Source organism: Thamnophis elegans, chromosome 1, assembly GCF_009769535.1.
Source record: "Thamnophis elegans isolate rThaEle1 chromosome 1, rThaEle1.pri, whole genome shotgun sequence".
NCBI lineage: Eukaryota > Metazoa > Chordata > Lepidosauria > Squamata > Colubridae > Thamnophis > Thamnophis elegans.
In genome coordinates this window covers 55633049-55659533 of record NC_045541.1, presented here as the reverse complement: position 1 = coordinate 55659533, position 26485 = coordinate 55633049, and the positions used below count along the sequence as shown (strand labels likewise).

The following is a 26485-nucleotide window of genomic DNA, read 5'->3' as shown; positions in this document are numbered from 1 at the left end:
TTGAACTAAACCTACAGTATGTCTTTGTCTCAAAATGTAAGCCAGTGATGTTGGGAAATAGCTCTGGAACATGAGGATTCATGTGATAGTTGTAAGGAATGATATGATCTTCTGTTCTATAAGATTAAGTGGATTAAGTTGTCCAGTAATAATGAATATACTGTTTTAACTGTGAGGATGGCATTCCCTCACCTCACCTTGCAATGAATACTTAAAAGCTGTGATAGATTGGATCAGGGATGAATTAAATAAGACTGTCAAACAAAACAAAGGTGACAAAGGTTGATGGTTCAGTTATCCAGAAGAAAATGCACATTCTTATTCCCCAGATACATCAGGTTTGTAGCTGGCTTGAATCCTGGTTCAAGCATGTTCATAGATGTGTAAATATATAGTACGACCAAGAGATCTGGGTTTTTTTGTTGAGGCTGGTACAATAGTTGATGGACTTGCTTAGTGTCAGTTTAAGGTATGTTCTTTTTTATGTCCTCTCTTGGTCAGTGGGTAAAGATAAGAAAACTGTCAGAGGGTAACTGCCCATGCTTATGTACATGCATGGTTAGTAAAGAATTGTCTGTAATAACCTGCCCGGTTTTTACACAAACAAGTTCTTTCCTCTTTGGCAGAACTTTATTTATTTATTTCTTATACATATATTTTTAAGGCTACTAATTCCAAAGGAAGAGTGGCATCTCACAATATTTAAAATACACATTTTTTTAAAAAATGGCTGACAAAACAATATCAATAACATTCATAAAATGTTTGACACGGTCCTACAAACATCCTAACTCCAAGTCTGGTAGCAGAGTTAGGTCTTAAGAGACTTCCAGAACATTTGAAGAGTAAGTGTTGAGTAACTCTGGAAGATGTTGTTCCGGACAGTAGGGGCTGTGTCAGAGAAGACGTGCTTCCTTGGTCTTACAAGATGACAACTTTTAATTGAGGGGACTTGGCATATGCTCACTCTGCCTGAGAGGACTGAACAGGTAGAAACAACTGGAGGCAGATGCTGTCTTGGATAATCAGGCTCCATGCTGCAAAGAGCTTTATAGCTTTATAAAGCCTTGAATTCTACCTGGCAATCAATGCAGCTCATCCACAGTGAAATGTCACATCAGAATAGCTGAGACAATATTACTACCTTTGGATCAGCTGTATTTTCTGAATGGTCTTCAAAAGCATCCTAAGGTAGAGGGAGCATCAAAGTAGTTGAATTGTAAGATGGTTAGGGAAGGAGTGACCATCTGAAGACCCTACCCCTGGGTAAGGAAAGGACACAATTGACATATCAGGTGAACCCATGCAAAGACCCCCACCCACCCACCCACCCCCGGTCTCAGCTGCCACCTGCAGTTTGATAGAAGATAAAAAGGCTACAGTAAAACTCCAAGGTACAACCATGTTTATTGCCAAGGTATTCCTATTGGAAAAGATAGGGTATCTGGACTCCTCTTAGATTGCATATTCTAGATCTTGGGTTAAGTAGATGGTTCTTGGATGGTTGGGAGAAGTAGATGATTCTTGGATGCTAATGTTACAGTTGAGTTAACTTCAGCATATGAGAAAAGTCCTTGATGGTCTCTGGATCACCCCTGCTCATTTTACTCCTTGGGCCTGTCATGTTGGCACTATTGATTCATAACCTATAGAGTTAATATATTTTCTCAATTCTTTGTTTCTTCAAACTAGGATGAATCCTCAAATCCTGGTCTTTAGCTGTTTAGTGAACAAAAATGAGAAAGATCCCATGAGTTCCCCCTGAAGTTACTACCAAGTTGCTGAGAAAAGAAGAAAAAGATTAGAAAAGTCAGAATGAGAAGAAAGAAATTCACATCCCCTGTAATTAAATGATTCAGAGTTTCATTGCAGGATTCCATTAAGAGGCTCATCAGACTCCTAGTTGTGTACATGATTGCACTATCACATCAATTTTTTGCAACATGCCCAGTATCAATATACAGTGGAATAACTGTTAAACCCACTAAAAGAAAGGAAAAAATACATTAATATTAATGTATTATGACTTTACAGACACGTATACACACTCTGGTTTCTGTCTACACATTAATCTGATATTACTCAAAGGGCTTGTGTAGTAGGAATCTTTTAAATAAAGATGCAGCCAAAATCTTCCCAAACCAAAAATTCAGCATGAGCCTATTTGATGTCAAATAAAAACAAAATCTCATTTACAGTCCAGTTTTACAAGAGCAAAACATTTTTAGGCCAATCTCAATGCCAAACCAATTCCTGCTTATAGAGTTTTTAGCTTCAAGAGTTGGAAATATATATACAAGAGTGGAGAACTAGTGCAGAATTCCCTTCTTTACCAGTTAAAAAACTGGTAAACTTGAAAATGTACTTTTGTTGTAGCAAAACCAATAGGTGCTGCCCCTTCCCAGTGGATAAAAGATTAGTCTCTCTTCAAAAGGAAGATTAGATTGAAAACATCTTATAATTCCATAAACTGTGAATGCCCAGTTTTCCTACCATGTCAGGGCTACAATTGCTGACTCCTACTGAAAGAAATCCTTGACACATTTATATATATGATGCAGGGGTGGGTTGCTGCTGGTTTTACTACTGTTTCACAACCCCTGCACAATGCACACACGCTGTTCAATGTAAATTGTTCTTCGTGCATGCACAGAACAATTTACATTGAACTGCAGATGCACAGTCTCTAAAAACCAAAATGACAGCAGGAAGGGAACCGGTTTGGGGCATGGTAAGCTTGGGTCGCTGCCGGTTCTGTGACCCAGGCTTGATTTCTATTACTGGTTTGGCTGAACCAAGCCAAACCGGGAGCAACCCACCTCTGATATGATGCACATGCTTGTGTGTGTGCAGACTAGCAATTACATATTGTCATACTGAACATCAACACCTTGACTGAATGCCTCCATGAATTTGCAGAAATACTAAAGTGAGGTAAGATAGAGATTGTGTGCATACAAGAGATGTGATGGCAAGGCCAAAAGACTTGAGACATCAGTGAAGTATAGACACTAATTTACCACAGTTTGTCCAACAACAAAGGCATATCTATCATAATAGGCACTGATCTGCAAAGCCATTTTCCTGAGGTCCATCGACACTCTGACTAATGTTAACTGTTGTTTGTTGCTGCCCATTGATTACATGCTTTTTTGTCCTATAGGATGTGACAAAGGAGTTTTCTCAAAGGCCTAAAGCATTTTTATAATTTTATAATTTGAATGGTCTTCTTCCACATCCACAATATTGCACAAATAATTTCAATGAAGCCTCACGTGAAATGGATGGTTAGGAGAGTCAAATTGAGCAGCATATTCAATTCAACTGCAAAAAATTAAGATCCTAAGAAATGAAAAGTTATTTAAGGAGTTGCAGCCACTCACAAATGCTCTGTTTATATCTCTGCATTTGTACAAATGAATCTGAAGCTGTGAACAGCCCCTTCTAGTAGGCTTGTTTTTAGAAACAGGTCAAATGTCCTCTTTTAGCCTAGAAAAGAACAACATGAAGGACACTATTCTCACAGCATTTTTATTTATTTATTTCTGCTTGATGCAGCAATTCACAACATGCAACTTTCTGACTACTGCTACAGTTCCAATTTCTGCCTAGCCAATGGTGGGAGAAGCTAGGCTATGGAGAATGACATGTTATGTATTTGTGAGGCTAAGTATTTGCCTTTTAATTGTAAATCATCTTGATTTGTTTTATGGGCAGTAGAACACTAAAGGAAATTAAACTATGAAATACTGCCTTCTGTCTCATCTGAACCTTTTTTCCTACTGGAAATGTATTTATTTTATTTCTCTGATATTCTGCCTTTCCTCCAGAAGTGGGTGGGATATTTCATTTCATTTCATTTCATTTATTGAATTTCTATGCCGCCCAATCCCGAGGGACTCCGGGATATTTACAAGGCAACACTACTGTACCTATTAAGACCGGGTGGTTCTCTCACTATCAACTTCTACAGATGTTTGCATGACATGAGTGTGACTTTGACAGATTCACCTACGGCACCATAGCAAAATGTAGATTTGTCTGTTGCTCAGAGAACTATGTAAATCAGGTCAGTCTGGTTTGTAACTGAGGGTGCAAAGTCAGACTTTATCATTTAGTGTGCTATAAGAATTTAAAGAATGATTATTTAGTAATGAAAGAAAAAACAGCTTAAGAAGAAGACAAAGCCTGGTCAGTGACTTGTTTCATGATACTGGGTAGTATATGGTCTATTGTGTGGAAAAATGAATATTTATTAGAATTAAAAAAAAGAATAGCGTACTCACTGTGTTATGCGGAAATAAGTATTGAAAGTATGTGATGAAACATAAACGGCAGGAGCGGGTAAAACTGAAAAAAAAGGATGAAGAATGGATTGGTGCTGAATGCATGTAGACAGAATACAAAGTGAGTGACCAGAATAAAAGAAGCATATTTATTTTTGTTCATAAAAAGAAAATGAATGAAAATAAAATCACAAAATGTATCTACAAAGGGACAGTGAATGAACTTAGAGGAATGGGGAAACCAAGGAAGTTGTGGTTGGAAGGGATTGATGACATCCTAAAAAAAGAGAGGGGAGGGGAGTTTAAAGAATAAGAGGTAATATAGTTTAGGAAATGTGATATGCATATAATGGAAGCAAAGATGGATTGTAAGAAAGATATGGAGTGGTCTATGGAATAATATTGGTGTAGATTAGTTTTAGATTATTTCTTATCTTTTCCTTTCTTTTAATCTTTATCACTGATGCCTGATCCTATGGAATTCATGTGGTTTTCCTTAAAAGGTTACAAGCATATGTGCATCAGTTCCCATCCTAGATGGCAAAGTGACCTGGATGCACTCATTTCACTAGGTATATTTATGATGCTGTTTGAATAATCTGCTATTTTCAAATGAGTTGAATCAGACGCCATCCAAAAAAAAAACAACTCTCTCTCCCCCCCCCTCTCTCTCTTCTGAAAGGGAAACCCAACTTAATGCACTGTCAATAAAGACCTGAGGTGTATTATCAGAGGAGAGAATAGAGAAGGGGTCAGAGAAGATCTCAGACAAAGTGGGAGGGAGATGGGTCACAGCCGCATGACAGAGCATATCGCCTTGGTCTGCCTGTGGGATTCTCCTCAGATGAAGTCACAATTACCACATTGAATATTAACATGCTGGGAAAGCCATCTGCAGAACCCTCGTCTGACTAAGAATGAGAACACAGGGAGGAAAGTCAACTAATTTACAGTTGCTCTGACTTAACCTGTGATCAAAACTCCATTAGGGGCTTACATTTAATAACATTTAAAGTAAAATTACTTATTTGAAGTAGTTTACAAAATATGCCCAGTGAGTAATGTATGTACTTTACTCCAACAAAGATAATAATGTGGTTGCTAATTATACTTTGTCTGCATACTGAAAGCCAGAGGTAACTGTGCAGCTTAATACAGAGAGAGAGAGAGAGAGAGAAAGAGAGAGAGGGAGGGAGGGAGAGGGAGAGAGAAAGAAAAAAATACCCCTTCATCATCCCACATTGTCTTTCTAGGAGTAAAACAATACCCTGTTTCCCTGAATAATAAGCCCAGTTGGGCTTTTGAGCGCATGCACTAAAATAAGCCCTCCCTCACAAAATAACCCTTCCTGAAAATATTGCAACACAGGAACAGCCATAAGGTGGCCATGCTCGCCGCCTCCTGCACCTCAAAAATAATAAGACCTCCCCACAAATAAGGCCAAGTGCTTATTTTGGGGGTCAAAAGAAAATAAGACCCTGTCTTATTTTCAGGTAAACACAGTAGTTCTCTGTGAAAATATGTATTCCACTATTCCATGCTTTTCTCAAGAACATTGATCATTCATAGCAAATATTATTAGAGAAACTTCTACTTTTTCTTAATGAATGGTATTGGCATTTCATTTACCTTCTGATACCTAAGCTTCATATTTGGACAGAGATAAGTCAAATAGGTCAATTAAAATTATTTTAGGTAGATAGGCCTGTTCAGTTAGACCAGGAGTGTCAAACTCGCAACGACAGATTGTTGTCATGTGACATATCACAACTTTTTCCCCCTTCACTAAATCAGGGGTGGGGGTGGCCAACATGTGATGTATCCGGCACTCGGGCCACGAGTTGACACCCCTGAGTTAGACAAATGCTGGTGGCACAGTGGTTAAGTGCAGTATTGCAGGCAACCTCTGCCCACAGCCTGGAGTTCAATCATGATGGGTTGAGCTCAGGGTTGACTCAATTTTCCATTTTTCTGAGGTCAGTAAAATGAGGACCCAATGAGGCAATATGCTGACATTGTAAACAACCCAGAGAGTGCTGTAGAGCACCATGGAGAGAGATATAAGTCTATGTGCTATTCCTACTGCTAAATGCTGGACTCTCTCCAATTCTACAGCGAGCTTGGAATTGCCCTTAAGGATTTGGTGGACAGCTTGGCCATAGTTGCACCCTGGATTTGATGCATGTCTGAGATTTTGGTATGGATTACTCCTATGCGCCCTCTCTGTGCCAATCCTGGGTTCACAATGGTTTTCTGGATCCAAAAAAAAGTCAAAAAGATGAAGAGCCAAGGTGGCGCAGTGGTTAAATGCAGCACTGCAGGCTACTGCTAGATCAGCAGTTCAGCGGTTCAAATCTCACCGGCTCAGGGTTGACTCAGCCTTCCATCCTTCCGAGGTGGGTAAAATGAGGACCCAGATTGTTGGGGGCAATATGCTGACTCTCTGTAAACCGCTTAGAGAGGCCTGAAAGGCCTATGAAGCGGTATATAAGTCTACTGCTATTGCTATTGCTATTGCTAATCCAACCAGAGTAAGAGCCTATTTTCAGGTCTCATTGTAGTAGCAAGGTTGGTGAAACATTATTATTTCTCCACCTTAGAGCATATTCTGATGGCTATCCTGTAACCCTCTTGTGATCCATGCTGCTGTTTAAAGTGACCTGGGGAGGCATTGGCCACAAGACCACAGTGAGAAATGTTCACCGTCTGACAGATAGTCAGTTACATTCACTTGGAGAGGGATTCTGGCAGGCAGGTCCGAGTGAGTTGTATGGGGCAATGTGGAGAGTAATGGAGATGGCCTTGACAGAGAGATGGAAGAGCTGTTCTCAAGACAACTCGTAGATAAACTCTGTAGGCACCCAATCGAGGGGGGTGGGGGCAGTTTAAAAGTGTCTCAGATAAGCAATCACCAAATTTACATGAAGATAAAAAAAGAGAGGGGCAGAAGCAAATTCAGACTTACAAGATACTTTTTAGCCAATCTTAATAAAATAGTTTTAGGCACAGATAACACAATAACAAAATAATTAGAGTTAGAAGGGACCTTGGATGTCTTCTCGCCCAAGCCCCTGCCCAAGCCCTATACCATTTCAGACAAGTCGCTGTCCAATCTCTTCTTAAAAATGAAGTCTTATGATGTTATCTGAACTAAGATTCTATGGAGTCCTGTTGAAATGGACTGTAAGTTTAGCCAATTGACTGATACACCCAAGTCACACCTCAGTTGTTAAGGTGCTCTGGAGGTGGCCCATGGCTAGATCTAACCAAAGATATCAGCCTCTTTGAGTCCTCCTGGCCTTGAGGGAGACTGTGGTATAAGGCTCTTGAAAGTGGTCAGACAGCAGTTGCAGAGGGCCATACAGGAAACAGGCTATCTGGCACTCTTCTGTCAGGTTTGAGGTCATGATATACAGGAGTACAAATATTTGGTCTCGCTTGACAGTGGTCTTGCTTGTCAATGACCTATGGCATAGCTGGGATGATGGTGCTACATCCATCCTCATGTTCCTTGATCTCTCAGCTATTTTTCAAATATTTTTTCTGAATCAACTTGGCGTGGAGTGGAGAACCCTATGCTGCAATCATTCACCACCATCCTAAGTTGTTGGTCCAAAGAGTGTTGACAGGAGGGGGGGATTTTCACCCATGGTTTCTCACTTGGAGGATGCCCAGAGTTATTTATCAGTTTCAGGTCCAGTATCACCAATGTGAGGATGATACCCAACTCTACAATTTTAAGAGCTTGTCACCATCTTTAAATATAACTATCTGCCTTCCCTTTCATATTCATATCTCATATTAAAAAAAACCACAATCCATAAGCTTTGTCAGTCATTCCTTGTCAGAAACTGTTTAGTAAGAGAAATCAGATTAAAAACTATTTTCCTCTTAGCCCTGATAGAATAAATTGGCTTTATACATCTTCCCTGAATTTTTAAGAGTCTCACATTTTAATATTTGCTTTTATGTTTGTTATCTGATTGTTCAGTACTGCTTAGCTTAGAAATAGTTACCCATTTTGCCTTTGGTGAAATGGGTAACTATTTCAATTTGATTTGATTAATAAATTAATTTGATTAATAAAATGATTAAGCCCAATTGTGTACATGAATATTATTTGAAAAATCTATAAATTAAATCTATTTGGGATATTACTGAATGGGTAATTGAGTGGGGCACATATGCAGTGTGAAGCTTGACCTACTGAAATTCCCATTTATTGGACAACTCTCATCTGCGTTCATGGCTGTACTTTGGGGAGCACTAATAAATATTGCAATAGTTCTTCTAAATCAGAGTGTTTTCAGGCCACTTTCTTTGGAAGCATATTTATGAATGAAAACAATAAGGCCAATTCAGGCTGCTTTTTCAGAGCTGGAGCTGCAGGTCATCTCTAGCCAGTGCTTCTGATACACAGACTTCACATTTTACTGCTTGTTTTTCCATAGCTAGGTAAATATTTCCAAGTTTCATACTATGTTTATGTGCGTATGTGTGCATGGTGCGTGCGCACACACAGTCACCTTTTAGGGAAAGGTGCTTCAGCAGCCATTCCTGGCAGTGGAAATGATGTGGCTTCTGCCAAGCTCTGTCAACTCTGATTTGTGTTAGGAGTCTAGCATTCCTTGGTGCTTCCTATCATCTCCCTGAGTTCAAAGAGCCCTTAGTTGCTTGTCTTTGTCAAAAACCCTGTAGGAGATCTTTTATGTCGAAGATGTAGGATTTCTCCCCATGACTTTGATTATTTATTCATTCCACTTCTCTGGTGTACTCTAGGGCTGCTATCACTAAGACCCCTTGTCTGCCTCGCACTTGCTCTAAAATGCATGGAGCTTTACTGCCTTTGAAACTATGGGTTTAAAAAAATAAAATAAAATACGGTGAAGAAGAAGCGTGCTCTTTTTTTTTTTGAAGTTCTTTTTTTCTTTTTTTTCCCCATCCACAGTTCCACAGCACATTTTTCCAGCCTTCCATTCTCCTTTGCCAATTGACATGCGTCACCAAGAAGGAAGATACCATTATGAACCTCACTCCCTTCATGCGATTCATGGGTAAGTCTTGCAAGTTCACTTTTATAGCATAGCCTTTCTTGCGTTTTATGATGTAGAGAAGAAATACATCTGTTACGGCTGCCTTTCCCTTTAGAAAGGCTAAAAGGGTTTCTCAAAAGCCTTTGGCTGAACTTCTGGAGCATATGGGAGCTATATTGTAAGATAACATCTCTGATGGGCAAATAAGGGAAAGGCTTGCACTAGTGTAGCAAGTAAGGCATTTTTATTCAGTAACCAACTCATTGTATTGTTCGCTTCGCCAAAACCTATTACTGTTTCCTCTTTATATATATATATATATATCTCCTAACCTGAATGTCCCTGAGATTTGGAAACATTACATTGTATAAATAAAAGTGATATGCATTTTATATATATACGATGTCATTCCATTGTCAATAACTCCATGGTTGGTCATCTATGTGATTGTTAGAAAGGAGACCACATCATTGAGTCTGAGTGCATTGCTTCATAATCCAACATTCCAAGGATATACAGTCTTCTTTTCAAAAGGCAAGTTTCTAGTCCTTTCTGTTGGAGATGTGAATATAGATAATGTTGGGTTGATTCAGTGGCTGGGGCTAGGCTATTGTCACAGGAATCTCAGCTTTTTCATTTGCTTGTTCTTTCTAGTAATTTACATAAATTGAATAAATTACACAAATACTCAAATTGCTGCAAATAAGTCCTTGTGCTATAGTGAATTTAAGAGTTTGGTGTTGATGACTGCATCAGTGCCATTCACTGCAATCTACAGCAAAACTTAAATCTGAATGCAAGAGATTATCCCATGGAATTTATGGGATGATAATAATCCAGAACATGGATTATTTGGTGCTGTTTTGACTAGAAACAACCGTTCCCTCTGATAATCCATTAACCTGCTGCAATTACATATATATTCCCACATTATACTTCTGGAAAAATGAATTCTGTGGCTTGTAAGAATTGTGCACAAAAAGTACTTTTCCCCTGAATGGTTGATGCTGTGGGCATAGAAGTATTGATCATTTCAATAATATTTGCATGCTTCATTCTGCATTGCCAACGCAAATAGAGTGATGTGGAACTGCACGGGCAATAAAGGCTCAGGCACTGGAAATATTTATCTTTCTGTCTCTGAGATTTTAGGCAATTTTGCTTTCGGGATTGCTTTTGAAACCATACAGTCTACCAAACTTAAACAGCAGCAACCAACCATTGAGATTCTCAATTGTCCGAGCATGTACCTAGCATCGTATTGTAGCCTCTTTTTCTATATGGCACTTGCCATATAGATGAACTTGTTTGCGCTTTCTACTCCAGTCAACTCTGGATTAGAATCCACCACTCATCAATATTGCAAAAACCTTTGGTGTCTCAGAGGCACGGGAACCTTTCCGATGAATTTGTATTTCTGAGTCTTTCTCACCGGCAAGTGATAGAGAAGGATTTGCTGTAAAGCAACACAAGACTTTGGAGAGAGACAGAGAGAGAGAAAAGTCTCTCGAGAGAGAGGCATCAAGGGGCTCCTTAGCTGCTTCCAAATCTTGTAGCAATCCGAGTGGGGGTAAAGAACCCTCTTTTCATCACGGCATAATGAAGAGCCGCACAGCTGAGAGGGTTTTCCTCCCCCTTTCTCTTCTGGAATGCTGTTTCCGGATACTCCCCCCCCCTTCTTCTTCTTCTTCTTCTTCTTCTTCTTCTTCTTCTTCTTCTTCTTCTTCTTCTTCTTCTTCTTCTTCTTCTTCTTCTTCTTCTTCTTCTTCTTCTTCTTTTTGAGAAGAGGAACTGCTGTGAGGATGAAGGCAGTCTGAAGTCTTGACAGCTGGGCAATTTCATGCAATGAAGAGCTGCGGAAGGCTTTGAAAAGGGTACTAACTGCTTCATTGTTGCACAGAAATACCAGGCACAGTGCCTGGGACAGAATGTGCTTCTCTGGCTGTTCAGAGTATCCCTCGGTGGGTTTATCACAGCCACCTAGCAAGCTTGTTAATTGCTGCAGCAAAACGTCCCATCATTCTGAGGGCAGATCATTAATAAAACCTAAGAAGTACTATTGCATGTGAGACAGCAGAGAGAATGGTATAAACTTTTAATTTTGTGAAGGAAAAGAGGGTACCTAGTGTTGGAGAATGTTTATTACTTTACAAATAAAGCATCCAGCAGTTCCTAGTATTGAGGCTTATTGAGATGTACTGTAATTTAGAGTGCTCCTAAGATTAGAAACTGCTAGATGCTTTATTTGTATAGAAATAAACATTCTCCAATCTTGGGTATTCCCTTTTCCGTCACAAAACCTCCATAGAGTTCATTCCAATTTATCCAAGAATAGGCTTGTCTCAGAGTCCTCATTCTCTGAAAATTCTTCTGAATATGAAGAGTGAACAGATTGGAGCCATCCAGAGTATCCAGGTGAATTCTGCAAATCCCATGCAAGTGAATAAAAACAAACCTCTTGTTTTTAAACCTCTAAAAAAAATATCATTAAGTAAAGAATTACAAATCAGAAATTAGTAAGAAGCATCACAAATATGTGCAACAGCAGCAGTTTTCTGTCATTTTTAATGTTTTCATGTACTTAGTTTTATAATTTTGTATGCTGCTTTAACTTTTGATTGGGAGCTGCCCAGAGTTGGTTATAACATGGGCAACTATATAAATGTTTTAAATAAATAAACCAACATTGTCAGTATTGATCTTAAACTGAAATAAACACTGGGGATCTCTAATAGCCTTGTTGTTATTATTGTTGTTGTGCCTTCCTTACTACTCATTTATCCCAGAAATTCAGAGGGTTCATTGATTAATTTTATTAGATGGGAATCTAGTTAATCCATGAACCACTGAGACCAATTGTCCTGAAATACACCATAAATCAACCAGTGGTCTATTACATATTATCTTAAGCAGAAACTCTCTTTGGAGATCTGTTTAAGTTAGTGATATATAATGCTACTAATTTCCAGCCTCTAAAGATTCAATGCCCCACAAGAGTAGTTGCACTCATTGCTAATAACTGGTTTGATTAAAAAGATGAAGGCATCAACATAGGCCAGCTCACCTAGTGGAATTCCTCTCCCCGATTGAAATGTGCATGTTTAACCAGATTTATTATTTAGTCATGAAGTTGCAGCCAAATATAAATAAAATGTTGTTTTTAACGGTTTTAAAAAGTGACATCAACATTTTCAGTTTACTTTGGTACTGGAAGGCCCATAGCAAGAAGCTGTTAGGAATGAGAGGCCTTTTCTGTCTCCTTGGCAGAAAATGTAGTGTGGAAGTCAGAGAGCATGGCTTTCATTCATTCCAGACTGAAAACAACTTAAGAACAGTTTTGTATGTGTGCTAATAGAAAAACCTGGCCAAGAATGAGCCAGAATGCACCCTGTAGATACAAACTGATAGGACAACAGGTCAGAAAAAGAAATATGAATATGGAAGAATTCCATCATGGTCCTCTGCTCCAGATGAATCCACAATAAGAGGAGCACCAGTAAAATAAACCTGATTAGCCAAGGGGTGAAATTTAGCAGGTTCTGACAGGTTCTGGAGAACCGGTAGCGGAAATTTTGAGTAGTTCGGAGAACCAGCAAATACCACCACTGGCTAGCCCTAGAGTGGGGTGGGAATGGAGATTTTGTAATATCCTTCCCCCAGAAGTGGGGAGGGAATGGGGATTTTGCAATATCCTTCCCATGGAGTGAGGTGGGAATGAGGATTTTGCAGTATCCGTCCCCTGCCACGCCCACCAAGCAACGCCCACAGAACCAGTAGTAAAAAAAATGTATTTCACCACTGGATTAGCCTTCTTCTTCTTCTCCTCAAAAGAAATTCTGTGAGAGAGCCCCGGGCAGCTGGATTTGTTTCATTAAGTCAATTAGATGGCTGGGGCCTCTTTTGTCTTTTAAAACTTGCATTTTCAGTAGTTTTCAGTAGTAGTTTTACCTAGACTTTTCACATTCTGCCAGGATGACTATACCACACTGTCTTGTTAACTGCATGGAAAAGTTCAACCCCTACATGATCTTTCTATGGATTTTTTTATTTTAAAAAACATCTTTATTTTAAGAATTAAATATTTTCTTTATTTTAAAATGTATAATTTATAAATTTATAAAAATATACTTTAAATACTTTATTTAAATAAATACACTTAATAAATAAATAAAGATATTTGGATTCAAAATAACTATTTTGGTAATCTGCTCTGCAGTAAATTCTCAAGAGAATACTTCTTTCCAGTTAAGTTTCTCTCACTTTTATTATCTTTTGTTATTTTTTTTTCAAAAGCAAAACATTTAAGCTTGCTATATGGCACTTATATTTATTTTGTCATTGGAACTGTTGGCCAACAATTGAAGGCCATTCTGGGTGGGTCCCTACTGGTTTGGCCGAGTAGGTCGTAACTCAGCCAGGCACGTGCCCGAACCGGTTCTATCAGTGGTGCTGTAGGTGCCGCCATCTTGTTTTTTGCTTCTGCGCATGTGCAGAAGCAATTTTTTACTTCTGCGCACGCACACTTCAAGCGCTTCCCTGAGTGAACCAGCAGTAACAGAAGCCAGAACCCACCCCTGATTCTGGGTATAAAATTAGAAGCCTAGTAGAACATTTTCAGATGAACATATTTTATTAAATGGCACAATCTTTTGTAAATCAAAACTCACTTCATGAAATATTTATGTCTTTTAATAGAAAGCTGGTACCAGGTTGTTTGTTATTTTTGGCTACTATAAACTAACATGACTCTCCTGTTATCTGGCCATAAAAGAACACAACCTGTTGTTATGCTGATGATAGAATATTACCCTAGAATAGTTCTTGTTAAAAAATCTTTATTGATAAATATTTCAAATTAATATTGATATTAATCTCAGTGGGTTTAGGGGTATAGATAACGGTTAGAAAAACAAATATCAGTTCAAGTAATAGGTGTACCTAGAATAATTCCTTTATAAAGGAAAGACCTTTCAGGTATTTCAACTTCACAATCTATGGAATCAAAATTGGACTTTAAAGTAGCAGGTTAGGAAGAATATTGATGGCTTTGAACTCTGGTGTTGGGGAAGAACTTGAGAATACTATGGACTTTCAAGAAAACAAATTGATAGATCATTGAATAAATAAACCCAGAATTCTCAATGGAAACCAGACTCAAATTATCATATCTTGGGCAGATTATTTAAAGATCCAGCTCTCCAGAAAAGGGTCTAATTCTGGGAAAGGTGGGAAAGGTGGAAGGAAGGAGAACAGGATGACCAGTAGATGGATTCAGTTACAATTACAATAAGATTTTAATCTAATAAACATGTGAAGAAAGGATTCCATTAAACCAAAATAAATCCAAATTGGGGGAGGGGAGGGACAGCAGTTGTTTTGTTTCTTTACTTCCAGTCTTAAGCAAAATTGGAAAAGCTAAGCATTTGTGCTGTGTAATGCTTGGAAATTAATACTACTTATGCTTATATACGCTTTACAGTGCTTTACAGCCCTCTCTAGCAGTTTTACAGAGTCAGCATATTACCCCCAACAATCTGGGTCCTCATTTTACTGATCTCAGAAGGATGGAAGGCTGAGTCAACCTTGAGCTGGTGAGAATCAAACTGCCAACTGCTGACAATCAACAGTAAGCAGAAGTACCCTGCAGTACTGCATTCTAACCACTGCACACTACAGCTATTCATAAGGCTGCAGAAGGGACTGGGACATCATAAAAACACCTCCCCCCCACCATTCCCACAAAAAAAAAATCAAACAGTGGCAGGCCATTTCAGTATGATTCACAATAAAACTGCATCATGAGCAGTGCTGAGGAGGTGGATTAATTTAAAGGCCTATATCTATATGGGAAGGAGTCAAGCAAAAGTTTAAAAAACACTGGCCTAGAATTCCAATCCCATAGTGGCCAAAGCCATGTTCATGGGAAGCTCCAAGCTACGTAGGTTGTTTGTTTATTTAATTATTTTATTTTATTTATATTCCCACATTCCTTCAGGAGCTTAAGGCAGCATATACATTTCTTTTTCACTCCATTTTCCCCCTCAACATCAATCCTGTGGAATAGGTTGGACTAAGAGAGAGGGAAGGAGGGAGGGAGGGAGGGGGGAGAGAGAGAGAGACAGACAGAGAGAGAGAGACTAGCTCAAAGTCACAAGGGAAGCTTTTATTGACGAGGATGGGCTTAAACCTTGATCTCTCAGATGTGTCCAACATAAAGTGACCAGATTTTAACATTGGTAAAGCGGGACACCATTGACAGTGGGATGTTCTTGATTAAAACTTTTGACACCCAGTGCTGCGGCTGAGGTGAAGCCACCAAAGCTCCCGCTGGCGCCCCTGCCCGTGGCAGCAGCGGTGGTGCCTCCCCCTCCGCTCGGAGCACCTGAGCTGGGCACCATGTTACCCCTGCCGCCGCTGCCTCCACCTCTGCCGCCGTGCTTTTGAGAAGCCATGAGGCCTTTTTTCCTGCTCCCACCCCCTCCACCGCCTTCCTACTGGCTACCAGCAGAAATGCCCATGTGCAAGTTGCGAATGGTCGTCAGCCTTCTTGCTCCGGCTAGGTAGGCGGAAAAAAAATGCTAAAAACATTGCCGTTTTAGCTACGAGTCTATACGGGAAGGGGTCCCAATGGTAGAGCATGACCCAGGGGACCCGAGCAGGTGGCCAGCTAGGGGATCACCGCTCTCGGCCGGCTCCCAGCCTGCATGGTTGCTTCAGCAGTTTTCTTTGTCTGGCGGTGAAGATGGCGGCGCCGCACAGACAGCGCCGCTCCCGGCAGCCTCTAACAACGCCGTCCTTTGGTTTTATTCTCTGGACTCGGGAGAGCCTTGGACTACACTCGGGAGAGCCTTGGACTACATTAGATACCATCGTGCCAGAGGGGAGGTGGCTGGTCCGGATGGTGCTGAATGAGATCGGGCGGCTGGCTTTGTTGCCGCCGCCATGGCCCTCCCAAGCCCCCCACTCATCACCCCATCAGCCTGTGGCGGTCCTGGTGGCTTCTGTCCTTGTTTCCATGACTGGGAGAAACCCTCGGAGTCACACCAGTCTGTTGTCATTTTCAGAGAGTGGGGTGGTCGATTTGCTGTGGTGCTGGATGGAAGTGGACAGCTGACTTTGTTGTTCACCTTTCAGGCACCCCCCCCCCCCGCTCCATTCGATCGAGCCTTCTCTGTGGCATGGCCTCTCCTCCACATTTTTCTTGCGGCTGCGGGGCCTCCTCTGCTTACCAATTATCATCTGGCTCTCTCTGTTTACGGACATTGGACTGTTGGACTTCCAGACTTATGACCTCGCTTCCTTTGTTACGACCACTGCTGCCCACTACTGCCCCAGGGACACCACTTCAGCCACCCAGACTTTTGCCCGCCTTTTCCACGCTGTTTTGGGAGGGAAGACGAATCACTCCCTCTATATCACCGTCGATCTTGACTCGAATTTTATGTCTCCGCCTTACAAACTTTACAAACCTACTTGCACAACATCAATTTTTACTATCTGTGCAAACTTTTTCTGTATGTGGAGTGTGTGTGTATGCTTGTAATCTGAATGATCCCACATTCTTTTAAATTAGCTTAATTTGTTCTTTTTTATTGTATTATTGTATTCTTTTTAATTCTATAGTGGGGTATGTAACTTTGCAACTTTGCAACTTTAATAAAACTTGTATCCCTAGGGACTCCGGGTGGCTCACAACAAAAATAAAAACATAGAAAATATTAAAAATACAATTATTTAAAATAAAATCATCCATTCAATCACGTGGGGCTGGATTTTAATCAACAGCCCCAGGCCTGCCAGAACAGCCAGGTCTTGGTCACTTTACGGAAGGCCGGGAGAGTGGTAAGGGTCCGGATCTCTGCAGGTAGCTCGTTCCATAAGGCCGGTGCAGCTACAGAGAAGGCCCTCCCTCGAGGGGGCCGCCAGTCGGCATCGTCCGGTCGACGACACCCAGAGGAGGCCCAACCTGTGCGATCCTATTGGTTGTTGGGAGGTGAATGGCAGGAGGTGGTCTCTCAGGTAGCCAGGTCCAATACCATGTAGGGCTTTAAAAGTAATGACTAGCACCTTGAAGTGGGTCCGGAGACCAATGGGGAGCCAGTGCAGCTCGCGGAGGATAGGTGTAACATGGGTGTATCTAGGTACACCCATTATCGCTCGCGCGGCATTCTGGACCAACTGCAGTCTTCGAACACTCTTCAGGGGCAGCCCCATGTAGATGTATGTGGAGAATGCCTGGCCGGTATGTATGAGGGGATTGAGAGTGCGGCCTGGAGCCCCCTCCACTGAGTACAGAAGCAGAAGTGGATGGGGGCCCGGATCCACCTCTCATCCCAGAGTGTTTGGTATGAATGGCCTGCCGAGAAGAACTGGGGCCTTGGGAGGGAGGGGGGTCTACGGGGATGGGGACAGGCCAGAGCATCGCAGTCACGACTGGGAGGGGCAGGTATGTTGGGAGCTACAGGGCTAGCCATTACCGGGGAAGGAGGGTTCGCTACATCACAGCGATTCCTTGTTCCGGCCCTGAAAGCTCAACTCAGGGACCAGGTGACATGGGAAGTCAGGGCCCTGGTCTCAGGTTGCTGTTGCTAAATGCCAGGTCTGTGATTCATAAAGCTCCCCTCGTCTGGGACTTACTATTAGATGAGGAGGCAGACCTGGCATGTATTACTGAAACCTGGCTGGGCCACGAGGGAGGAGTCCCCCTCTCAGAAATGTGCCCAGAAGGGTTTCAGGTGCTCCACCAGCCATGACACCAGAAAAGGGGGGGGAGTCGCAGTTATTATCCGGGAGTCATTAGCTCCTCGCAGGATCCCTGCTCCAGAGAATGTCAGGTGTGAGTCCCTCCTTGTGAAGTTGGACCTAGGGGGTCAAGTGGGCTTGTTTCTGACATACCTACCTCCCAGCTGCGTCTCAACAGCCCTGCCTGCACTCCTAGAGTCAGTAGACTTATAGTACTGGGGGATTTCAAACTGCCATCTCTTGGCGAACGCTCTGATGGGACCCAGGAGTTCATGGCCTCCATGACAACCATGGACTTGACCCAGGTAATTCAGGGTCCGACCCACATGGCGGGACACACGCTCGACCTTGTGTTTCTCTCGGGGCAGTGGACACATGATCTGGAACTAAAGGGGATTGAGATCTCGCCCTTGTTATGGTCAGATGACTTCCCGCTGAGGCTTGATTTTTGGAAGCTACTCCCCCACTGCAGGGAGGTGGAACCAATTAAATGGTTCTGCCCCAGGCGCCTGATGGGATTGGGATTTCAGATGGAGCTTGGGGAGATACCTGACTCTTGCCCACAGTCCGGCTGAGTCCTTGGTCGCTGCCTGGAATACAGCGGCGGCTGAGGCATTAGATCGGATTGCGCCTTTGCAGCCTCTCCGTGGCAGTGGATCTAGGAGGGCACCTTAGTTTACCGAGGAACTCTGGGAGATGAAGCGCCAAAAGAGATGCCTAGAGCGACACTGGAGGGCTAGTAACTCCGAATCCGACCGAACACTACTAAGAGCCTTTATTAAGACTTATTTAGTGGCGATACGAGCGACAAAATGTGTTCATTTTTCCGCTCTTATTGCGTCCACAGAATCTCGCCCAGCCGCCCTGTTTAGGATAACCCACTCCCTCCTGAAAGGGAGGGATACGGGTGAACCCTTACAGGGAAGAGCTGAGGAATTTGTTCAGTTTCTGTCGGACAAAGTCGCTCAGATTCGGACGGACTTTGGACTCCACTTCGACAGTGCCAGCCGAGATGCCGAGGGAGGGCCTTGATCAAATTTTGTGGAGTGAGTTCCAGCTTGTCACTCCTGAGGAAGTGGACAAGGCCATGGGAGCAATGAGTGCCGTCACCTGTTTACTGGATCTGTGTCCCTCCTGGTTGGTTTCGACCAGCAAGGAGGTGACATGAGGCTGGATCCAGAGGATATATATATATATATATTAAAGTCACATTTATCATATTATTTATCAGCACAAATATAACATATATATGTATGTATGTATGTATGTATGTATGTATGTATGTATGTTGTATTTGTGCTGATAAATTTGTGCTGATACTACATACATGCATACATACATACATACATACATACATACATACGAATTTTGTTCCCAAACTCCTTCATACTTTCCCTATGGGAAACCATGAAAGTCTTATATTTTAAAGAAAAATGAAGTCACGAAGCTTGGGCTTTTATGATTAATATTATAAGAGCCCGAAAGAGGCTCCCCCAATTCATCATGACCATATTCTAGCTGTCGACTTTCTTGCCTGTTCCAAATGTATCTAATTACACGAACACTGCACCGCAAATTAAGTGTAGTCTCATTTGTTGTCAACCACAGAGTCTTATTATCTGCCTGCTGCTTTGTGTCAAAGGTTTGTTTTTTAGCTCCTCAACATAACAGGACTCTATATTCCCTTTTATCACTGTTTGCATGTAGCCTAATGAGTGGGAGTTAGTTCATCCCAGCTGTTGAGAGAATGGGTTCAGCTGGAGTTCCAATGCAAGTTGGAGGTACACAAGGAAAGTTGATTTCATGCATTGAGAAAGTGACCCCGAATTAGAGCTGTGCTCAAAGGGCACGTTTACATCCAGTTAATAAATGGGTAGCAGGTAAATAGATTTGCAATTGCAATTTCTTTCATTGGGTGAGAGAGGATACTCCCCCCCCCACCTTTGTTATGGCATGTTTCAAGAATGTTCCATTATCCAAACAAAGCTCAAGCATCCTACATGTTCCTCTCAGGAACACAATTTTCGAAGTCTGGAGAGCAGTGGTGGGATTCAAAAAATTTTACTACCAGTTCTGTGGGTGTGGCTTTGTGGACATGACAGGGGAAGGATACTGCAAAATCCACATTCCCTCCATACCCAACTGGCCTGCTTTCCAGCTCCGTTCTCTTGTTCAAGGCAACAAAAGAAGATCAGCTGGGAGGCTGGAGAACAGCGGGGTAGGGCCAGCCTATTTACTGGTTCTCCAAACTACTCAAAATTTCTACTATCAGTTCTCTAGAACCTCTTAGAACTGGCTGAATATCACTTCTCCTGGAGAGCCTCCAAAATCCCTATTAACTGTTTTTCACATCACATTGCAGGCTGTTCATTAGCAGGGACCCAGGAATCAGGAGCAAAACGGCTTGAAAGGTCAGAGAAATTGAGCCTTTCCTCTAGAACTCATGCCCCAAATTGAGTAATGGAACCAGAGATGACCAAAAGTGAAGAGAAGGCTTCCTTTCCCTCTCACCTTGATTCCAAAGCTAATGGTATATTACCTGAATAGTATTGTACTTACAATACTCAATAGCATTGTAATCTGAGTTGAGATTTTTTTTAATGGGAAGCAGTATGCAAATGTTTTAAATAGATTCAAATTTACTCCTGTGGAATATTGCCCTGCTCCCAATGTGGTATTAGATTAAGGTGACCAGACATCCCGATTTTGGCGGGACAGTCACAATTTATAACAATTTGTCCCGTGTCCCGGGGCGTTTTAAAAAAGTCCCGATTTTCTGGCTTCATGTTGAAAGCCCAGTGCATTTGCTTAAGAAATCCTAACCGGGGCAAGACAAAAGACACTCTGTCTAAACCCTCTCTCTGTCTCAGTATTTTCATTGAAGATAAAACGTTAAAGCAAGAAAATGGACCCCCCCACACCCATTTTACTTACTTTTATAAGAAAAGATGACCCATACCATAGAGCTCCAGGAAATACTTGGCTAGAGAAGTCGCGAGTGTTCCTTCCTGGATTTTCTGGAGGGGAGGGACACGGAGGTTGGATGTCAGCTCGTGTGGCAAAAATGGTGGCAAACTTTCTTTGAAAAATATTTCCCTGACTAATTTCACCATTTTAATTTGATCAGTTCTTTGTATTAACATCTACATCATTCTGGATTGACTTGGAGTGCTCACTTGTGCCTGCTGGTAAGTGAGCTGGGTTTTTTTCTTTTATTTTTTAATGTATTTTAAAATAATATTTTATTTATTGTGCATAGGATTTTTTAAAATAGTTTTATTCTGTGTGGATTCTTTTTTTAAATTGTCTTAGACTATTTAAAAAAAGATCCTATCCAAAATAAATTGAAGTGAAACCATTTTTAAAAATTCTATGCACAATACTTTGAAATATATTGTGCATAGAATTTTAAAAAATAGTTTTACTTCAATTTATTATTTGTGGAATAGTTTGAAATGTTTTACTTCAATTTTTTCTGTGTGGATTCTTTTTTTAAATTGTCTTAAACTATTTTAAAAAAGATTTTATCCAAAATACAAAATATCAGCTGCAGTTATTCACTTAAGAACTGTGGCAAGAAAGGTGGTATAGTGACCAAAGTTACAATGGCCTTGAAAAAAGTGACCGATGACCATTTTTCACACTTAGCAACCATTTTCACACTTAGCGACCGTTGCAGCATCCTCATGGTCACGCGATCAAAATTTTGATGTTTGGCAACAGATTCGTATTTATGATGATTTCAGTGTCCTGGGTCATTTTAATTGCCTTTTGTGACCTTTTGACAAAGTCAAATGGGGAAAGCAGATTCACTTATGTTACTAACTTATCAGCTGCAGTTATTCACTTAAGAACTGTGGCAAGAAAGGTGGTATAGTGACCAAAGTTACAATGGCATTGAAAAAAAGTGACCGATGACCATTTTTCACACTTAGAGACCGTTGCAGCATCCTCATGGTCACGTTATCAAAATTTTGATGTTTGGCAACAGTTACAGTTTATATTTGTAAATTGTAGTTATGTTGAAATAAAAAAAATATTACAATACTATTTTTGCGTTGTATGAAAAATTTTGTTGCTCCGTATACATTTTTTAATCACACCCCCCCCCCCCCAGTCAAAGGTGTCCCTCTTTACCAATCTGAAAATCTGGTCACCTTATATTAGATGCAATCCTCTTTGAATCTTCAAAAGGGTGAATTGATTTTCCACAATGGGCATGGCAAGTAAAGGTTTGTACCAGGCATGAAATCTTCTTATTTTCGCAACCAGTTTGGAACCGGGAGCATGAGTGTGTGTGTGCTTGCTTTGCTCACACGCAGTGCTTCTGCGCATGTGCCGAACCTTCTGCACATATGCAGAGCATCCATGATGATGTCTGGGCAGGTGGACGGAGCCTTCCAGCGCCGCTATCTGTTTGTCCAAGCCAAGGTGAACTGGCAGAATACCACCTCTGGTCTGTACTACAAAAAATAGAATAGTAATAGAATAACAAGTTGGAAGAGACCTTTGAGGTTTTCTAATCCAATCCCCTGCTCAATCAGGAGACCCTATACCATTTTAGAAAATGGCTGTCCAAACTCTTCTTAAGAACCTCCAATGTTGCAGCACTCAGAACTTCTGGAGGCAAGTTGTTCCACTGATTAAATGTTCTAACCAAATTTCAATACAATTGCAGAAGGTCTGTTCCATAGTTATTCTCAGAAATGTTAGGGAAAGTAAATTATGTAAGCATTAGTAGACAAAATCAATATGGAATTGCACATCAGAAAGCAAGGAGGTTGGTGGAATGATTGAGTGGTGAAGCTTAACAAGATAGATCATGTTACACTATTTTTATTAACATTTATTATATCGATGTTCTTAAACACTAATTCCATTGAAATGATTTAGCATCTCCTATGGATTCTCATTTCTTGGGATTACTTAAGAATATGTTGTGTGGATCTATTTCAAAATAATAAACAAACAGATAATGTTAGGTTGGTTAAAATAAGCAATACTATAAATAAGATTTCCCTAAGAAAACAGACAGCTGCTTTGAAGGCTTGTCAGACAAGTGTGATATTCACACAACACCCATGTTCTGGAGCATTTTTTGGGAATCAATTCTGGAGCACATCACAGTCTTAATTTTCAGATGTGCTTATGCACACACACAAACATACAGAAAAAAGCATTACAGATTCATTTTCAGAATGTCAATGCTTATGTGGCCAAACAAGAACTACCATTCATAATCATTAACATATTTAGGTAACCCACTAAGTTTACAGTAGGTAAGATGCAGAAGTAGGAAGAAAAGGGGCTTAGTAAAGGTTATGCATATTCAGTCCTCCAAGAGTATATATCCCCCCCCCCGATATCATCATGACCCCCAAAGAGGAATTTGCTTCAGTTGTATTCCCCTTTTTTGATACCCATTGTCTTCAATTACCTTTAATAGTAAACTGCCAGATTCTGTACATAGGTAGCCTTGAAGGTGGACTACTAACTTATTGTTTAATTTGTACATCTATAAAGAACATGATAGTGAAAAAGTGGAAGCGGTAGCTAAAAATTAAATTTTTATCCAAATTATGAAATATTTCTTCTTTAGTCCTGCAGCCTGGAATCAATGAGATCAGACATTTTTTTTAAAGGAACTATATACAATTCAACCCAATCAAATGCCAATAATAGTTTCCAAGTTTATGAAGTTTGTTTTAATCATTGCTATGTTATGTTTCCTGATTTAAACTTACCTACTCACATGAGCTTCTTTCCTTCACCCACCTATTCCTGCACATGCACACACAAGAGATTTTGACAAAAACTCTAATTCAGCTTTTTTGGGATGAGAGAGAGAGCGAGAGAGAGAGAGAGGGAGAGAGGGAGAGAGGGAGAGAGAGCGCGAGCCCAAAGGCTAATGCATTATAAGCTCTCTGCTAGATTTTGACTTAGCAAACGATTCTTCAAAGCAGCTGCTTTCCTGTGGTTGAAAGTTGTCAGACACCATGAAATGTAAAAAGAAAGGTAGCATTGTTTTTAGGTTGATGTCCTGGCACGTTTTAGGATGCAATTTCAGCACTGTTGTTGTTATTTAGACAGCACTATAAAGCTGGGGGGCTACATGACTGGTGAAGTCCTTAATACAGGAAAAGATCCTCAAGAGTTGCCACTTTTTTTTTCCTTATTCTGTCAAGCAAAAAGCAAAACAAAACCCAAAAACAAAAATCTGAAGGGCTTAACAAAGAAAAGAAAACAGACTGAAGCGCATGTTATTTTACTTTAGACAAGAAGAGAAATTGGGGAAGGGAGGTTACGTTTTTCTAATATATATTATAGTGACCTCTCTCTCCTGCCTGTTACACTTGTTAGATGCTATAATCTTCATAACTCAGGTAAAAAGAGTGGGAATACAAATAGAAAAGCTATTGAACTGAATGAAACAGTACTTCTAACACCAGTTCTCTGTCTCTAGAGTGCTGGGGAATATTATATTAAACTATAAATAGATTAAGGATTGGATTCTATCATTCCCTGTCCTGGTTCCTCTAAAATAAAGTAAAGGTGTCCCTGCGGATTTTAATCCACTAGTCATTAATATTAGTAATCATCTCCAATCAATCATTAGGGATTGTTCAACAGCAGAACCTACTGCTTAATGAGAGACCACAACTATGAGTAACTGTTGGGTTAGGCTGCCTGAAAATAATAGAAAAGTGGTTGGCCCATTCTGTATAAGCTTCGAAAATCACAATATGTGTTCATATATGGCCAATTCTAGTCCTCATATGCTGAAATTTATTGTCCCAAGTAGCATATTAATGTTTGGTCAGAAAGAAGATGAAACTTGAGCCTTTGGCATATTTAATTGGACAGCCTTCTCCAAGTAGTCACCCCTTAGATTTTTTAAATGGCAACTGTCATAATTTCTAACTTGGGATAGCCAAATAAAGTTTTAAGTGTTGCTAACTGAAAAATTTGGGAAATTCCATACAGCATTAGGAAAGGGTGTAATAAGGGAGAAATTCTACAGTCGTCCTGGCTTCTGAGAAAATATGCACAGGAATGCAACAAGTTACAGACAACTGAATCATTAAAAGACTGATAACTACTTCAGAGATTGTTTTTATTCTCATATGAGTGATGTATACCTATAAATATTATCTTTATCTTGTCAGTTTAAAATACACATCTTCTGTATAGTGTGACTTTCTGGACAGATTCTAGTTTCAGCTGGTTTCCAGAATTGTTGGGGAAATGCTGGAATCTGTCCAAAAAGTCACCAATCAGATATATATGGCTATTAAGACATTCACATTGATAAAGGGGTTAGGATATCTGGTTGGTGATTTGATCAACAAAAATAAAATCAAGGAATCTTCCCCAAGATGGCTGCTGCCCAGTAGGAAGAATTCTCTCCCCTGCTGACAATCTGCTGATTTTGCTGCCAAAGGTGGTTCTTTGGCAGTGTTGCTCCCTGGATTTCAATGGGGGCACTTAGGAGTGACCCAAGACAATGTTTGGATGGCTGTGGACCTGCCCAGAATGGGAAATCTTGAATATCGCAGTTCTCTTTGAGATAAACCAGAAAGACACTAGTCTTCTATCTAGGTAGGTAGGTAGGTAGGTAGTTTTATTTATATGCCGCCCTTTTCCCTGGGGGGACTCAGGGCGGCTTACAGTTCAAAAGGAAGGGAGGACATACAAATTAAACACATAAGACAGTACATCGTTAAAAACACAACATTCATACAATTCGGGTGGGTTGAAGTCTTTAGTCCCAGGCCTGTCGGGACAGCCAGGTTTTGAGGGCTATGCGGAAGGTCTGAAGGGTGGTGAGGGTACGAATCTCCACGGGGAGATCGTTCCATAGGGTCGGAGCTGCCACCGAGAAGGCTCTCCTCCGCGTGGTTGCCAGTCGACACTGACCGGCCGATGGAACTCGGAGGAGGCCTAATCTATGGGATCTGATTGGTCGAGAGGAGGTAATTGGCAGTAGGCGGTCTCCCAAGTACCCAGATCCACTACCATGAAGGGCTTTGTAGGTGACAAGTAGCACCTTGAAGCGTACCCAGAGATCGACAGGTAGCCAGTGCAGCTCGCGGAGGATAGGTGTTATGTGGGTGAAACGTGGTGCACTCACAATCGCTCGCGCGGCCGCATTCTGAACTAGCTGAAGTCGCCGGATACTCTTCAAGGGCAGCCCCATGTAGAGCACATTGCAGTACTCCAGCCTAGAGGTCACAAGGGCACAAGTGACTGTTGTGAGAGCCTCCCGGTTCAGGTAGGGGCGCAACTGGTGTACCAGGCGAACCTGGGTAAATGCCCCCCTGGTCACAGCTGACAAATGGTGTTCAAAAGTCAGCTGTGGGTCCAGGAGGACTCCCAAGTTGCGGACCCTGTCTGAGGGGCGTAGTATTTGACCCCCCAGCCTGA

At 41.1% G+C, this 26485-nt stretch overlaps 1 protein-coding gene and 2 long non-coding RNA genes across 8 annotated transcripts in view; 1 reads left to right on the top strand and 2 right to left on the bottom strand.

Moving 5' to 3' along the window:
• GLI2 (GLI family zinc finger 2) overlaps nt 1–26485 on the top strand; it is a 316230-nt gene that overhangs the window by 201679 nt on the left and 88066 nt on the right. For 5 of the 6 annotated variants that reach the window (XM_032216322.1, XM_032216338.1, XM_032216311.1 and 2 more), the window contains exon 3: nt 9235–9340. The exons of the other annotated variant lie outside the window; for it this stretch is intronic. In XM_032216322.1, the coding sequence (XP_032072213.1) occupies nt 9235–9340 (106 nt within the window). The remainder of the gene's footprint in view (nt 1–9234; nt 9341–26485) is intronic. 6 annotated transcript variants of the gene reach the window in all.
• On the bottom strand, nt 1352–21034 carry LOC116507947. The gene is made up of 3 exons (XR_004255250.1): nt 20996–21034; nt 4287–4350; nt 1352–1719 (listed from the first exon to the last, which is right to left on the bottom strand). It is a non-coding gene; the product is annotated as an uncharacterized LOC116507947 (long non-coding RNA).
• LOC116507939 lies at nt 21039–23913 on the bottom strand. The gene is made up of 3 exons (XR_004255249.1): nt 23806–23913; nt 22219–22524; nt 21039–21078 (listed from the first exon to the last, which is right to left on the bottom strand). It is a non-coding gene; the product is annotated as an uncharacterized LOC116507939 (long non-coding RNA).